This window comes from Gymnoscopelus microlampas (genome assembly GCF_963454915.1).
Source record: "Gymnoscopelus microlampas genome assembly, chromosome: 23".
NCBI lineage: Eukaryota > Metazoa > Chordata > Actinopteri > Myctophiformes > Myctophidae > Gymnoscopelus > Gymnoscopelus microlampas.
In genome coordinates, this window is record NC_139960.1 from 21,096,665 (window position 1) to 21,114,733 (window position 18,069).

At 43.6% G+C, this 18,069-nt stretch overlaps 1 protein-coding gene across 2 annotated transcripts; it reads right to left on the reverse strand.

Moving 5' to 3' along the window:
* Positions 1–777: 777 nt before the first annotated feature.
* Positions 778–18,069, reverse strand: usp44 (ubiquitin specific peptidase 44). Of its 2 annotated transcripts, none has more exons than XM_084050083.1 (6): positions 18,008–18,069; positions 11,602–13,287; positions 8,932–9,130; positions 8,329–8,434; positions 5,485–5,720; positions 778–3,131 (listed from the first exon to the last, which is right to left on the reverse strand). In XM_084050083.1, exons 2-6 carry the CDS (start codon positions 13,144–13,146, stop codon positions 3,007–3,009), a joined length of 2,211 nt encoding a protein of 736 aa, XP_083906209.1. In that variant the 5' UTR covers positions 13,147–13,287; positions 18,008–18,069; the 3' UTR covers positions 778–3,006. The 2 variants fall into 2 exon arrangements, with proteins under 2 accessions (XP_083906209.1, XP_083906210.1); XM_084050084.1 differs by lacking the exon at positions 18,008–18,069 and adding an exon at positions 13,682–13,746.

Sequence of the window (18,069 nt, forward strand, 5' to 3'; positions counted from 1 at the left end):
TAAACACATTTGAACATGAAGTTGATGATCAAAGTGACAGCTTCTGTAACCTAAAGGGGGCTGCTGATATTGCGCTAAATGGTGCAACTGATGACAATGGTTATTGACTACTATGGTGCTGACGTTTATGACTATGGTGCTGCCTGTGGTACTGACTATGGCGCTGACAATGGTCAATGAGTATGGTGCTTACTATGGTGCTGACAGGGCCTGACATCCTCAATATGACAGACACTGAACCCCTAATTGCTCCAGATGAGCAGGTTGGTGCCTTGCATGGTTCCCACTGCCGTCGGTGTATGAATGTATGTTTCAATGGTTGAATGTACACGTCCCTGTGACAGGGCTTGGCACAGCCCTGTGACATGATACTGACCATGATGACATCATCAGTGTCATGGTCAGTATCCTTTCAGTTGCCTTTCACGCCAAAAGCCTACGGAAAATACTGAAAATATTGTCCCAAAACCATATCCAACCAACATCTGTCCTGTTCACACAGCCTGTGTGAACAGGACAACTTATGAGAAGGCAGTGGACCCAAGAACACCTGGCGTAGGAGGGAGAGCTGAAGACCCTGCATCACACCTGGGGTTCTATTAAGACGCTGGCCTAGAACAGACAGGAGTGGAAATCCTTCGTTGCTGCCCTACATGCTAGCCGGCATAAAGGGCAGGAAATATGTATGTTTTTGTCTGTTAAAGGGCAACCCCTTTTCTTTTGGTTGGCCCACAACTTGCTTAAGTCTTGAAATGAGAAAATACACAGCGCTTTCTTAGAAAAATGAAAAAATATTCTCATTTTTATTGAGGTAATTCTCTCTAGAAAATTTTGAGGTAACAATTTGCATAGTATCACTTCCATAAATTTTTAATGAACATGAACATACACTGTGTCACAATGTCTGACAACAGGGGAAAACATGAAATGTGCTTTGAATTCCCCTCTGGTAGATAAACCAAACGAACCAGACTGAGGCAGTGAAGCATTTTCTTTTTTCTACACTTTTCTCCATTATGGAGATTACCATTATCACACAAACATGTCTACACTGTAGTAATCTTGTTCTATCTGTCTGGCTAGTTTACTTAAAGGGGTGCACAGAACCAAATACAGTATGCACACACATTCACTGGTAGACAAAGTTACACACAAGGGAAAACTGTGAAAACTCCTGTTAAGTCAAAACTGCTGGTGAGTTTGAAAAATTAATGAGGACAAAACAAACTTTTCTAAAACTTTAAAACCTCTGGGACACCCACCACCGTAGACCACCCAGTATATAGAACTATATAAAACCATTAAAACTGGCTTTTATTAAAAATAAAAAATAAAAAACTCTGGGACACCCACTACAGCAGAGACCTGCTTTCATTTGGCAGAAATGCCTCCGGGTTTGCCGGGCGCTTTACCAAACACAACTGGCAATGTTCGCTGGTGGGGAAACCAGTGAGGGATTGCGTCTCGTCGCTGCACTAGCGACCCCTGCTGGTTGGCCGATTCACATGGGAGGGCCTCTCTGGAGTTGATAGTTAGAAGATGTATACGTTACACTCTTCCTTGTCATCAAGTGAAAAGACGTGACTGGCAACTCCATGTTTATCAGAGACACCTGGTAGTCTACACCCTTCCCAGCCCAACAGTGAGGAGGTTGGGGGCAACAGAGACCGATGTACACATGGGGAATTGGCAATAACTAAATAGGGGAGGAAATGTGGGGGGTGCACAACTCTGGGAAAAGATTGTATAAAAATACATTCACTCTAAATGCTGGCCTGGGCGGGACTGAAAATGTGCAGCTTACCACCATCATGAACTGATATGAATCCTTTTCAGAGTAAAAAAAAAAACTACAAAAATAGATTTACTTTTACAACAAAAAGGGCACTTTTCTAGAACACTAGTATCTGATAAGGGATCATGAATATTCCCTCCCCTCTGGTACGAAAAAAACAAGTTACATTCTGAGGAAGAGAGATGGCAGCATTTAGCCAAAAAAATAAGATCATCCCTTTGGAAATGTTTAAAACATTTGTTTCCATCCACCATTCAAGGATGGAAAATAGACAAACAAAGCACTCCCAGCACAAGTTAAAACCTTAGGGGAAAAACTGAAGAGCCGTTCCAATTATATCCCCTGTGCTTTGGCTTGAGGTCAGTAGCCAATCGCAAAATATTGACTGACAGACCGGACAGTACTAGAGAGAGGGGAGGGGTGGGCAAACACTGCTGGGTCTGAGCAGAAACGTTACCTACTCCATTGTCAATAAGTGGATAACTAGAGGGATGGGACGACATGATAGCTCTTACAGCAGAGCCGAACAGAGGGCAAGCTATAGCCATCACCCACTAATGTCTATGGCACAGGGAAACCACTTCTTAACTCGGCCATAGTAAATTACATCTACATCCAGTCTGGCGTTGCCAAACTAAAGTGACTGAGAACATGTTCACTTGATTAAAACTTGATTAACAGTATTTACACTCAATGAGGCAACAAGCAATAAGCTCACACCTCCATCCATAGTATTCTCATTTTGTCTTTTGCCATAAAATATGAATTCGACAGCCCATTGGCCATGCACCTTGTTTGTGATCAGGATGTTTGTGGTCAAATGCTAAATGCTAATACACATCCATTACTGGATAGAGGACACTTGTACATTATCACACGTGGCCAAAGTCTGTTGGCTGCTACTGAAACACTGTCGCTGATACTCTCTTTATAAAATACAGCTTTACACTATCAAACAAAAAAAATCACCATTATTTACCATAATAAAAAACACCAACATATAAACACCATATACAAGAGTTCGCAAAGCAGAGTCCTTAGGCTCGCTTCCCCCTCCCCCCCAATGAAAAATATGATTAAAAAACAAAAAAAATCCTCCCAGGATATAAAATGCCCAAAGAAATAGAGGGAAGAAACACGAGCGAATGAGGTGGAGCTCGCTGGGTTGCCGACATACAGCGAGGAGGAGGTGGGTTCAGTGGATTGTGGTCCTATGGCGGCCTGTCTTTGTCCTGAGTGACACGTTGTGTGTAGAAGAGGATGTAAGCCTGGGCACGGCACACCTCCTCCACAGAGCACACATTCATCTTAGAGTCATTACAGTGAACCCAGAAGCCTGCAAGAGAATCAAGAAGATACATTTAAAACTTTAAATGCACTTTCAGACAGTTGAAGATCAAGTAGGGCTGGGCACAGGGGTCGCGCTAGGATTTTAATCTGCCGGTCCCAATGTCCGGAAGGATTCAAATTTATCGGACATCTGAAAAAAATAACGGTCATAATTATTTGTATGCATTAATGACAAGCAGGTGCGTAAATACAGCATAACAATTTGGCCTACAGCATTATATTTTGGATTGAGCTATTTGAACATGAACCATCATAATATAGCCTACACATTTTATATAGCAGGGTCATTTTACACAAATACATTAATTACCTACATTACCATTTGCGCATGCTGCGTGCGTAATGGTTTCTCAATAATCAATTGCGTTTTTGTATGCATTTTCTAATCAAAGGGCACTGCACAAAATTGGGCATTTCAGATGAATCCTTCATAACGTGGCTCAGCTGACCTGTTAGGGCAATAAATATAGACCACTACTCACTCACAGGAGGTTATACTGTATAATTAGACAGTGGATGCGGTCCGTGCGTCTAGTTGGGACAGCCGTGGGAAAGTTGATGAGTTGTGAGAATCTTGTCGTCTCCTCATAGAGCTATTCAGTTCAAAGTGGTAACGTTTTAACGTGTCCACCTCATAGAGTTAAAAATAGGTCCACGATTATGATTAACGTCATGTTTCACCTCGATGCCATAGTTGCAGTAGCCTATAGCTGTTGTGAAGAGTATTTACGCATCTGTGTTAGATTTCATCTTCAACCTGCACTGTTGTTAAACTGTAGGGCAACTTGCCAACTTTACTCACAAGTGCCATTGTATTAGCCTAGTATCTGTGACATATTCTAACTAGTAATGATACAACTTGTGTGTGACTGGCTCTTAAATACACAACTTTATATAATGTAACTTGTAACCGGACCGCGGACTGCCGAGACCGCTGGCTACGCAGCAGCAGCAACAACTAGCTCTCTTCTTTTTCCTGTTGTACCTTCACAATAAAGTGTCTCCTATTTACCGCCCAATGTAGCACATTTTACACTGGTTATTATTAACAGGAAATAGGTGTATCCTAACAGCGTGTGACAAACTCTTTTTGTCTAGTACGTCTCTCTCCCTCTCCCAGAAACACACGCACGCTGGAGAGAGAGAGAGAGAGAGAGAGCGAGAGAGAGCGAGAGCGAGAGCGAAAAGCAGAGGATTTGAAATGTGCCTAATTTTGCGGTGATAATTAATGCCGTGTCATTATCAACCGGTCAGGATGTCCGGAGAGATTTATTTTTTCCGGTCTTTGTCATAAATAAACGGTCAAAACCGGCAATTATCGGACTAACGCGACCTCTGGCTGGGCAATACATAAATCAGAGCTCTACAATATGATGGATATTATATTTAGGAAAGTACAGTTCAATACAAGGTCTGCTAAGAGGATTATACCGCTATGGTTTGTTTCCATTGGGGTCCTGTGTACTCAATTCATCAAAACATTTAATGACAGACAGATATACAATACTATGGAAAAACATCATATAAACGTAGTAGTAGTAATGAAAAAGAAAAATATGTGGGGGGGGGGGGGGGGTTTAGGCTCTGACTTTTTACAAGGGCCAGTTCTGAATTGCAGCCACCTGTAAGTGCTCATTTAGAGCGGTTTTGAAGGAGAGTAAGGATTTACACTTTTTTTGTGTATAATCATATAATTGGTTCTCACTAATGCGCATGATAAAATGGTAAAAAACAGATCTACTCGGTCTGTGTCAGGCTGTGGACAGTTCAGAAACCCGCCTACCAGTGACACCATCATTAGGCAGGTTTTTGTTTAGTTTTTTATCAAAGCGAGAACAATGGCTTCCATTATAGCATGCCAACTTTCGAGGAATAGAAAGATTGCAGTTTCTGTTAGCATGGATTCCCCATCGATGGGATGTCACTGGTAGGCGGGTTTCTGAACTGTACACAGCCCTCCTCTGAGACACGGGATTAGACAAAAATGGTACCATAGTATAATGAGCATTAGTGAGGACTGATTATATGAAGATAGGTTGATAATGGGTGAAGTTGTCCTTTAATGTAAAGAATTTATTCGCCAAAATCATTTCCTGTCTATCACTCAGTAAGTAATGATGATAAAAACATGGAGGTGCAACACTGAAATGCATAATTAATTAAACGATTATGGAAACCTGTTTCCAACTGGTCCATACATAGAATATTATTTTCAACCACATTCTCAAGGAACGAAACTCTGAAACAAGTCACATCACCCAGCCCTAAATTCAAGGAGAAAAATTCAGATCGAAAAACATATTACACAAACCATCACGAGCAACCATGAATGTACTCACCCCCCTCTGTGTTACGGCAGTAGGCAGTATAGTGGCCAGAACCAAAGCCCTTCCCATGATGCATCACCACTGCGGAGAGTTCATACATAAAGTGTTTGGGCCTCGGTGAACCCGTGGGGCTGCTGGTACCACTTTTGGGTGAGGAGGGGTCACGGCAGCAGTAAGGCTCCATGTTGAGAAGCTGGTCAAAGCTGACATGTACGCCAATCTTCTCTCGGTGGTTCCGTCCAGACCACCTGTAGACCAACCACAAATAAGGAACTGGTGAATGGACAGGTCATTCAACCAACAGCAGCTGTTATCCGTATGCTTTACTTGCTACCTCAGCTAGTTGAGGTGGTTCATCATGCCTCCCATCACAGCAATACCAGTGTTTCCCCTAGGATGAAGCAGTTCCAATGGTGGCGAATATATTTATATACGACTGGCACCTGAGCATGGGTCCTGCACCTTTGTTGAGTTTGTGTATGCTCCAAGCAGCAACACTGCCCCCATGGAAAAATGCCACGTTTGTCCCTTCAGGATAAGGCCCATTGTAAACATTCAAAACATACGCTGCGCTCAGGAAAAGAAAATATCTTGGTGGACAGACACAGCCCCTACATTAGGCTCCTACATCAATATGGACCCTAATAATCCTGATTTTTTATTTTTTTGCTATAACCATGCAGCTCTACTTCCATCGTTCACATTTTTTTAAATTTACATAGAAATTCAGTATAATAGGCACTCGGGTGGTGCAGTGGTTAAGTGCCTGCCCACCACCGCGGTGCATCTGACTTTGTCGAGCGTCTATCTGTGTTCCCTACCCCGAACACAGGCCAATTGTGTTCGTATAGACTCTATACGAACACAATTGGCCTGTGTTCGGGGCAGGGAAGCCAGGCGGGGAGGGTGATATTTGTCACCGCAGGTACTCCCACGGACTGGGGCAGCACCTGTCAGCATGGAGTTTTGGGCAGGAGGAGTAGGACGAACGCTCTACATCCTCCCGGTGGGGGCTTCTCACTGGCAGGTGAGTCAGTGGGATACAACACACAAATGTGTGTGGGGAGGAATCAATTGGCATAACGACTAAAATGGGGCGAAAAAGGGGTCAAAAGCAAACAAATTTAAAAAATCTGTATAATAAAGAATATAAATAACACTTCAATGTCCTGGAATATTAATACATAATTCAACATATATCAATTAAATATCAATCCTATCATGTAAGTGCTTAGAATTACCCTTGCAAACCCATAGTTGACAAAACTGTACCTGTGCGGTCTGGTTGAGCTTTTGCAAGATGTGTGTCATGTCATAGGGGGTGTTACTTGGAAGTATTGTGCTTTGTGCCGTTACCCCATTTCAAGCTAGGGGTCCCCAATTAGATAGGGGTTATTAGCAGATGTTTCGTCTGCCACCCGACACCACACACAAAAAAAGGAATTTACATTTAATCATGGTCAAATTGAACTTTTAACTCTTGGTTGCATGATCCAAGTCCAACACTTTCCTTAGTGTTAAAAATGACCGTCATTTTGTTTCTGCCACACCATTTCACTGCTCATACATCTATGAGCATGTGACAAACAGTATTTGTGACTGACACTACCTTCCTTGGATGTCTCCATTTCTGGGAGTGTATATGAGAGGAACTGGAGCTCTAAGTACCTCGGTGCATTGGACATGAAATACACCTACCATAATGCAGGCAATTGTTTAAGTTTGATTACTTCTACACATTTTACACTAATACAAAATTCAACCGTGTAACTGGAATATATTTTTGTTGTTCGCACAGTACATTATTTGATATCAAATGCAACATTATTTCTCACAATGCAAGGTACTGTTATGCTATTACTACCCGTTCACACAGGGTAACACTAGGTGTACAGAGGATGCACCGAGGAGGATGCAAACCATGTTGCTCAGTTGGAGAGGAAGGGGAGACATGCTACTACCATGAAAAAGTAGGCTTGTTGATCAATGGGAATGAAATCATTGATTTGCTTTGGTAAGAACCATTACCAGACCTCTGGTAACATAAAAAGGTCAGTGTTTTTGTCCAGCTACCACTGTAAAATTGTTTAATGCCCTCTACTATATTGTACAATGTCCTGGGGTCACTTCCCATCTGGATTGACATGAGGTTTATGGTATTAATTTGCTAACCAGCATCTGTACCAACTCTATATGATTTTGGCATGAATGTAGACAATCTTACAATAAATGCACCGAATCTCTGTTACTATGTCTGTAATCCACGTATCTCGAGAAATTGCCAAAGTCAGTCAAGAAATAATCCGATGAATTCAAACCATAAAAAACAGTGGCATGGCATCATTTTCACCGGATGCAACATACCCCATTCTTCTCAGTTCAGCGCCCCACTGTACATGCAACATGACCAACCTGTAGGAGTTGCTAGTGCAGCTGAAGCGACCTTGACCGCCCCCTCCTTGACTGGCTTCCCTCCCACAATCGCGGCCAATTGTGTTCGCATGGACGCCTGGCCGAGCCAGATGCACCGCGGAGGATTCAAATCCTTAGTCTCCATGGTGGTGGGCAGGAATTCTATTCCTGCGCTACCCGATCGCCCCAATGTTTTATACTTTTTCCACCCCATCCGCTGTAACAAAAAACACCAGCTGTGTCGCACTGCTCTGCCACATTGCCAAGTACTAATAGGCACATCCTTCCATTGAAATGCGTGGACTTCAAAGTGTTTCTCTCTTCTGTGTTGCTACTGTAGGTCAGGCTTTTCTGAAAATCAGTCTTGTTCATGATTTAATGATGACTCATATCAAAATGGAACTCCCCAACAGGATGACTGGCTTTAGTGTAATGTTGGCATACCTGAAGCGCTTAAGGTGCAGACGGAGGACCTGAGGCAGTTTGTGCACCATCAGCTGCTTCTTTGCTTCGGTCAGGATTACTTTGGAGGACAGCCGTCTGCGCTTAGCTGCACAATCAGGAGGAAAAATGTCAATACACAATACTCATTTCCTCTTGGACAAAGAAAGACAAACAATGTTATTCCAATCTGAGATTTCTAGTGAGAGAAAATGCATCTGTATATCTGTGTGTGTGTGTGTGTGTGTGTGTGTGTGTGTGTGTGTGTGTGTGTGTGTGTGTGTGTGTGTGTGTGTGTTAACCCATTAAGAAGACCTGAAGCCGATTCTACAATTCTTTTCTGAATCCTAACAGTTTTCTGAAAACGTATGTTGCTATATCAGTGGTGCTCAAACTTTTTCATGTCAAGGACCCCCAAAATTATATGTATTTGGCCGCCGACCCCCATCTCAAAATATTTTGTTCCAGGGACCCCCAGAAGCAAAGATTTGAGTTAAAAATGTTTGCTTTAAAACAAAAATGAAATAAAAAAATATATATAAATATAAAATAATGCTTTTTAGCTAAAATCTTAAAATGACACAGGTCTAAATGGGTTAAACTCACCGTTGCACTCGTCACAGGCATAGATGCTGCCTTCCAAGGCTTCTGTCTCTGTGAACTTGGCCAGCATCTCCGTCAGCCGGCACGACACCTGTGCGGCCGACTCCCTGTGGTTACTGTGGTACCGCTCTGGAAACTCCAGGGACAGGTCCCAGAATGACTCCACGGTGTTGGAGCGGTGGTCACACGCCAGGCACGTCACCTGGAAGTACACGAGAAAAAGAGTTGAGATGTCGGCCTGGAGATTGGTGTAGTGGTCAGATCCTGAACTTGCAGCAACCTTTTCTACCATTTTTAATGGCATGGTCGAAGGCCGACACGTCTGGAACAGGATTTGTCTGTACAGTATGTCTGTATCCAGCTATATCATGTGTATGTCAGTCCCCACAAAAGTAGACCAAGTACAGCTAATGTCCCTACTCACTCCATCACATAACAGACCATATCCAAAATTGTGTAAAATTTGATTGCAATTGAAAATCATTTCAGAATCATTGAAACATGCTTCTTCATCAAATCTCTTACACCAAAATTGTTATTAATAAGCAATTTCATACTTATAGGTTCATACTTATTTCCATTTGGCCAAAGGAGATCACCACCACACTTGTTGACATGCCCACAAGCAGCCAGCTTGTTTAATGCAGCTAATAGGGCGGCTTCGTCCAAAAACTGCACACATAGTAAATAGCTAAATCGGTAGCTACAGATTGGACAGGGAGGACACATTGTTATGTCTTATTTCTGTATTCCATTTCCCTCTCAGACTTGAAAACGAAAAGGCTATGATGATCATCATTGTTAGGGATGGCAAACCCAAAGGCAGCACAGTCAATGTCCTGGTGAAAAGGCACAGGGCTCATATACCGCCAAAACACCAGCACACACAGCCACTTATTCAGTGAGAGCAGGTGTGAGTGTTTGCACTCAGCCTCTTAAAGTAGACACTAATCTCTTGTCCTCTAGCTAGCTCTCCATTCACAGGGCCCACAGTCCTCATTTAGACTAGAATATCTGGACTTCCACTGGTTTATAAATGTGGTACAAGTTTACAAAGTACAAACAATGTTTTGAGAGTGTTGAGGAATTTTCTAACCCTCTATATAAGTAAGCTCTGTCCTAATTTTCATGAACTAACGTTTGATTTATATATATATAAAGTATGAACATATATTTGCGAGACAGTCTGCCATTGTTCATGCATGGGCTCAGTGCGACTTTGTCATGATGCACTTTGACCACCTGTTGCTAATGTGTAGATTTAGGACCTAAAGTCAGGATGGCAGGCTCATGGCCTGTTCATGACCGACCATATTCATGTGATATCATTGGAGATGCTAGCCCTCTTTGTTCAATTTCTTGTCATACACAGTATCAATATGTTTTATTATCGTGTAGGTAGTAGAGTGCACCATAGTAGCATTGAGTTCTCACAATGGACTGTCTGTGTGTGCTTGGCGGGCCTGCGTGCTTTGCTCAAGGACACCTTAGTGTTCGTCTCCTCTGGGTACTGCCTCCGACCGCCCCCCCCCCCCCCCCCCCCCCCCCCCCCTCGATAAGATTGCTTTGAGAGGGGCTTACAGTCAGACGTGCATCCGTTTGTTTGATCACCAAACGATTTAATAAATGGACGAAAGACAGCTTGTTTCATCTTTTATTCCTCATGGCGTTGTTCAGAAAGCAGCCAATTCAAGAGCAAGGAGCTACTAGTCTACAAGAGCTACTAGTAAAAAAAATAACTACAAATTTGGCAGGCAGTACAGCCTTACTCCCAAAATCCCAGCACACTACCTAGCATGATTGAGCTTCACTACAAATGTATTTAATTGACACAGTCAATTCAGCAATAGAGCAAATTCAGCCAGGAAGTAATGATACGGAAATGATTTTATATAGTCGCAATTTCATGTTAAAAAATGTCATATTTTCAAAAAATGTCAAAAATAGTGGAAATAGTAGATCTATAAGCAAATAGCAGATCTAAATAGCAGCTCTATAAGCAAAAACGCGTCCCGTTTTGAGCTTATACACAAATCCACGGAGCGCTGCCCTGTAGGGGCGCCGCCATTGCTGCGGTGTCAGTCAGCTGCGGTTCGGTCCGTCTGTTGACGTTAGCAGACGTAGGTGGTTCGTCCCGATTTTCTGTACATATTTGTAAAGTTAGTGTTAGTAAAAAGCAGGAAAAAGAGTAACGTGAGCAGTCAGTGACTGCAGCTGACTGACACCGCAGCAACAGCTGACTTGAGTCTGACACCGCAGCAATGGTTGCGCGCAGGGCAGCGCTCCGTGGATTCGTGTATAGATCGGCTATTTCCACTATTAATGTTTATTTTTAAGTATAAAGTAATTAAATATGTGTTATTTGTCATATCTGCCCTGTGCAACTTTTGTTTACGAAAGCTAAAAGCCAAACAGAAATGTAATTTTTATTCATAATGTTCCATTAATTTTCAACGACAGAAACACAATTAAATAACAATTATTTGAGTGATAATTAATCGTCAACTTAAATTTGTAATCGTGACAGCCCTATGTGTTGGTAGGCAGATATGGTGTGTGGATCACATGTGCATGTCACTTTGTGTCGGTGTGCGCGTGCGTGATGAACAAGCCAGACAGCGCTCATGATTTCACAGTCATGGTAGAGAGCCTACAGTATGTGCTTTATCATACCTGGCTGAGTAGCTGGCCATGGAAGATGGTGTTGACAACACTGAGAACCTGCCTGATGAGTCGTTTCTGCGTCTGGGGCACTCCTGCAGTGGGCGTGTGCGTTCCGGTGCTCTCCAGTTCATGCTGCACCTTGTCCAGCAGCTCGCACAGGAACTCCTGGGCATCCTGCTGGGCGTAGCCTCGGAAAGCGGGGATCAGCTGCCACACAGAATGGAGCATGGCAAAAGGCGATACCAGCGCCCACTTGCCCGACCACATCACTTGGAACAAGGTGTGCAGTTCGTGGCACAGTGAAATGTGCTTGGAACTGGGCTCTTTGGATTGGATCAGCTCCATGCTGCGAGCCCGTGAGGCCCCACCACTTAACCCAGCCCCGGAGCCTGAGCTGGCCTGGAGCCCCTTCCGTTGAGCCATGGCAGACTGGGAAGAGGCTTTCCCTGTCAGTTGGCCGTGGACGGCAGAGGCCAGCAGCTCCAACGCCTGGGTCAGGTCCAGGCGCAGGAAGCACTCCCTGAAGACGTGCAAGTGGCTGAGCACCTGCAGGATGGAGTTCATGTAGCAGGTGTTACCCAGGTTCCTCAAACCCGTCACACCAGGAGTGACCGTGGGATGCCGCTTTACGGGCGAGTCACCCTGTTTGGTGCTTGGCTTGCGGCGGACAGGTGTTGTGGTAGGGGCGGTACGGGGGAGTGCTGAGGAGGTTCTGACCTTGGATTTAGCGGTGGAGGAGGAAGGGGTGCGAGTCCTGGGAGTCGGGATTTGGACCTTTTTGGGTCGTCCCACTTTCTTGGGAGCGGGAGTAGGAGGCGCAGCAGGTTTTTGAGTTCTGGGTCTGCGTGTGGGCAAAGAAGTGTTCGCCTTGCTGCGTGTCAAGGTATTAATGGCTGCCGCTGCTTCAGCAGCCTTCTCGCTCTTCCGGCACAACCGCCGGCTCTTCCTCGGAGGGGCAATCTCCAAATTGTGCTGCTGCTGCCTCTTTAAAGCGTGCTTCCTCTCTATCAGCTCTTTTTTCCGCTCCTCTGCCGCCTCCTTTTTCTTCCCACCCTCGGTGAGTCCGAACCAGCAGCGGAACACGCGGCCCATGAGCGATCTACGGCGGTGCCACAGGGCAGTGAACATCCTATCCTCTTCCCGCAGTTGCAGTTCACCAGCGCCGCAGGGCATGGAGGTGTCCGCGGCGGCACTGGCAGAGCGGAGGATGCGCCCACTGCGGGTGGTGACCTCATAGTGTTGGCTCTGAATGGCACCGAGTGTGCTGCGAAGCAGCTTGAGGTCACCTGTGGCGTTGTCGTTGAGAACATATTCGTCACACAAGTAGCAGAACACGTACAGTTCGTTGACCTCGATGGCCAGCGGGTGGCGCTGTTGCTGGAAGTGTTGCAGGGCATGTTCCTCGATGTAGCGCCCACACGCCACGTGGGCACAACCTAAGCAGGCCCATACAGACTCTGTGGTGTTGCAGTCTACACAATGCCACTTCTGGGGGTTGAGGATAGAGTGGTCTGGGGCCAGCCGCAGCCGGCCCACATGTTTACACCTGTCCATTTACACACACACGCCTGCCTGGCCGACGGTTCAGTCAATAAGTGACCAGGTTTGAGTGTGTCCACGTTTCACAGTGGCTTCAGATCACCATGGGGACCATGGCGAGCTAAGAAAGTGGATCCTACCGAGGCATGGCTTTATCTAGAGAGAGAGAGAGAGGGAGGAGATCTGGTTAGACAATGTGACTACACTGTAGGGCAGGGGTCTTCAACAGGGGGTCCGGGACCCCTAGGGGGTCCTCAGAGGTACTACAGGGGGTCCACCAAATCATTGTGTGATAGGAACGTAGTTTTTTTACATTTGAACTTGAACCCTAGCATCCCTATTCTAAGGACAACTTTAGCCGAAAATAGCCGATCTACAAGCTCACAACACCTCGCGTTGTGAGCTTGTAGATCGGCTATTTTCAGCAAAGAGAGGGGGAAAAAGAGCAGACTAAGTACAGAGTGAGAGTTTACCAAGTATTGACGGTTTAAGTGGTTAAATGTCTGAAAATACACAGTAACATGAATAGAACATCTATGAAAAGCTTTACTTTGCAATATATAGTGGGGGTCCCTGCCTCATCTGTCTCTCGGAGAGGGGGTCCTTGGGCTGAAAACGTTGAAGACCCCTGCTGTAGGGAATGGAAGAGGGACTTGAGTGTTTTGAAGAAGTGACTCAGATCTATTACAAGTTAACAGATGTATAAAATGTAATTATGATGCTATTTTAGTTTCACAAGGCTGTAACTATATATATATATATATATATATATATATATATATATATATATATATATATATATATATATATATATATATATATATATATATATATATATATATATATATATATATATATATATATATATATATATATATATATATATATATATATATATATATATATATATATATATATAAGGCTATAACAAAGGAAATGGAAACATACAAAGAGCATTTCTAAATATTGATGTGGGCAGACAAGAACATGAGCGGCACTGTAAAGAGATTAACTTGGTAATAACACAGAACATTCAAGCACCCTTAAACAGAATTCATATTGATTCTTAAGTTTTTCCAGTTATAAAAGGGTGCTTGATTTTCCCTTGTGAACACAAAATGGAAGAGCCCCTCCACCGACAGTAAACCGTGATCTTTGTTTGTGGGTAGTGTGGCAGCCAGGGTGATGTTATCAACGTACAGACACATTCTGTCTTTACAAAAGGTGGAATAAAGATTGTTTGAATGCTATTATTCGATTATACACAGCACGCACTCGCACACAAAAACTAAAGCATCATCATGAAAGCAGTTCATGGGCTTTTCCCCTTAACAGCATCATTGACCTTATTCTTTTTTTTAACTTCTAGAGAGCTGCTCCCAAATAACTATTTAAAGTCCCTGGAGTAGCAGTATAATCTTATTTAATGGGTTGCTTTTTGCTTTGAAGAGAGGAAAAACATAGGTTCCTTCTATTATACGACTCGAATAAATAAATGCGATATTCAGCATCTCCTTTTAAGCAACCCCTTCTACAATTTATGGGGCACCACAGCTGAGAAACTAGGGGTCCTTGAGTGGACTGAACCCTATCAACCCCCACCTCGGTCCCCCCCACCACCACCAGTACTACCCCCCCCCCCCGCCCCAAGAGTACTTAAGCTTGGCCAATAAAAAGAGGGCTGCGCTCCCTTTGTCTGTGTACAGGACTACCTTTGCAGAGAGAGTTAAGAAGGGGATGAGGGGAGGATAAGACACAGCTAGAAAATGGTCCCGATAACACGAAGAGAAAGTGTTGATAGATGGTGAAACATGTAGGCAAGGAAGCAAGCTTCACCCGTTTAGACCTGGAACGCATCTGTGTCACTTTTTCATTTGAGCTAAAAAGCATTCTTTTACACTTTGGCTATTCAAAAATAGCAGATATACAAGCTCAAAGCGCGGCACTCTGTGCCGCGGTACGAGCTTGTAGATCTGCTATTTTTGAAAAATCGTGAAAATGTGTGTCTTAGAAATCTTAGAATATATATTGTTTAAAGCAAACTCTATTCTTTGCTTCTGGGGGGGGGCTGGAACAAAACATTTTGAGGTGGGGGTCGGTGGCCAAATACATATCATTTTGGGGGTCCTTGACATGAAAAAGTTTGAGCACCACTGATAGAGAAACATATGTTTTTTCAGAAAACTGTTGGGATTTAGAAGACATTTGTAGAATCGGCTTCAGGTCTTAATGGGTTAAGGCTCCTAAATTCAGAATTCTCCAGTCAGAATGATTTATCTTTCACGGTGCATCACACATCACTATCAACAGCGATACATGTGTGAGTAAAAGCATTTTGGCTAATGCAGGTGTTTGTTGGCCAGGCATAATGCACAGTCGTGGGTGTGTTTACGAGTATGTGTTGCCATTCCAGACTGCTGCTCCTGTGATATAAATAAGTCATCATTCCTCTGACGGGTCCAAGTCGGGCCCCAGCAAATGCATGGCAAACTAGATGCTTGTAATTCAATAACCAGATCATATCACAACGAGCCAACTGGAGGAAACAACCAATCATTTCTTTGAGTCTTATGTTTCACGTTGAGAATTTTTGATGATTATTATTACTAGAGAGCAATGTACAGTCGCATTGCAATGTCTCAATAGAAGATTACACTACTGTCTGAGATTATCCACCATCATGATGGCTATACATAAATGTTAAATACAGATCATCATACATGGGTAAAATACGACAAACGTGAACATTTCCCCTGAGACTGAAGGTGATTTCATGACCATGATTAAAAACGTGCAGCTAAACACAACAATGTCCCAGATTTGTTTCCATTATGGTCTTCTGCTATGATGGCAGTTTGTTTTGTCAAGTGTCACAGTACACTAGTTCTCAACTTGGGGTCCGGGGTGCCCAGGGGTCCTTGGTGGCAGGGGGGGAGAGGTTCCAGATAAAAGGGATTGATAATTGTGTGAATCCAAATGGACCCTTACTGATCTGTAACTCGGGAGTGTCCAAATGGAATTAAATGGCGCAAATTAACCCATAAGGGTCCATTTGTACACTCAAGAGTTACATGAACACAGGATTTGTAGATTAGGTAAAACATTGTATTAAATGGGGGATCCGTAGCCAAATGCATATCAAAATGGGGGTACTTGAAATTAAACGGGTTGAGAATCACTGATATGGTACATGTAAATGTCAGGATTTCCACATTCCTACAATCTTATCAGCCAGTGATAAGATTGCCCCCTTGCCCAGGGTGTCCTTGTGACCCGCAATGGTGGATACAAGGCTGGACAAGGTCCTCACCAAGCTGGGCTCTCAGTTCATCTAACTCAGGGGGTCCGGGACCCCTAGGGGGTCTTCAGAGTTACTAGAGGCGGGCCACCAAATCTTTGTCTGATAGGATCATTCTTTTATGTGAACCACTTGAACCCGTATTCTGAGGGGAACATTAGCCAAAAATAGCAGATCTACAAGTTCACAACGCCTCCCTCAATCTGCTATTTTCAGCAAATAGGTTTGGTGCAGAGGGGGAAAAGAGCAGACCAAGTACAGAGTGAAAGGTCAAGTCTTGACGGTCTACGAAGTGGTTAAAAAAAACTTAACTTACACTTGATTGATGATAGTGCTTTCTATGAAGTAAGCTATGGAAAAAGTTGAATAGGAATATATTTAATATATGTAGTGGGGTCCCTGCTTCATTTCTCTCTCAGCTAAGGGGTCCTTGGCCTGAAAAACGTTGAAGACTCCTGGTCTAACTGCGCAAAAACAAAAAAACACTAGAATGTGTCCGGCTAACTAGTGTAATAACTACTACCTAAACAGACAACTTGACATTAATAACTAACCCGGCAGCTATAGCTTAGTTGTAATTGAGGATGGAAACACACTTGACACGCCAATATTTATTTAAGAATATTGACACGCGTGGTTAACTCACTGCAGACCTACGTTTGACTCTAAACTGTAACGTACGTTTCAAAAACAGCCGCTTTTGTCAGATATGTGTATGTGACAACATGACATAATACGGCAAGAGATTAGCACGTCCTTGTTGCTAACATTAGCTTAGCTGCAGGCTAAAGCTAGCGCTGGTCCACTGCGTTAGAAGGAGTTCTCCTTAACGCTGTGTTACTTTCGAGCCATTGCCTGAACACCCCCCGGTAGCGCAGGCTGCACAGCCTCTCGTTTTAGTAAAAAATAAAAAAATACTATTTCGCTACTCACCAAAACAAAGACGATTTTAAGATGTTGAAAGCCTACTTTTCTTAGTGGTAACACTCTGAGCCCCGCACCTCACGTCTAAAATACACTTTTTGGCCAAAATGTAAAATATTCCACCCGATGGAAAATAATGTTTTGGTTACTCCACTGCGCCCCCTATAGATCTGGTCAACGGATTTTTTCTATTGACAAGATTTTTTCCATCCGGTGGATTATTTCACATTTTGGTCAGAAAGTGTATTTTAGACGTGAGGTGAGGGGCTCCGAGTGTTCCCACTAGAGAGAATAGGCGTATAACATCTTAAACCAGTCTTTGTTTTGGTGAGTAACGAAAGGGTATTTTTATTTTGACTTAAGTCGAGAGGCTGCGCAACCTGCGCTACCGGCGGTGTGCGGGCAACGGCTCCCAAGTAACATAGCGTTAAGGAGAACACCTTCTAACGCTATGGACCAGAGCTAGGCTAACTGCTAACTACGGTAATCCTGACAAGTTCATGTGCTGCAAGCGAGGCGACCGCACTCCTGATAAATTAATTAATTAATTGACACACATGTGTGCGTTTAGAAAAAGAGCGAGCCACTCGCACGATACATGCAAGGAACGTGTTATGAATAAAACGAAGCATTGATCAAAAATATGTACCATACCTATGATATCCTTCACGGCACTGAGTCCTCTGTTCGTGAGATGGTCGCCATCTTGTCGGTCC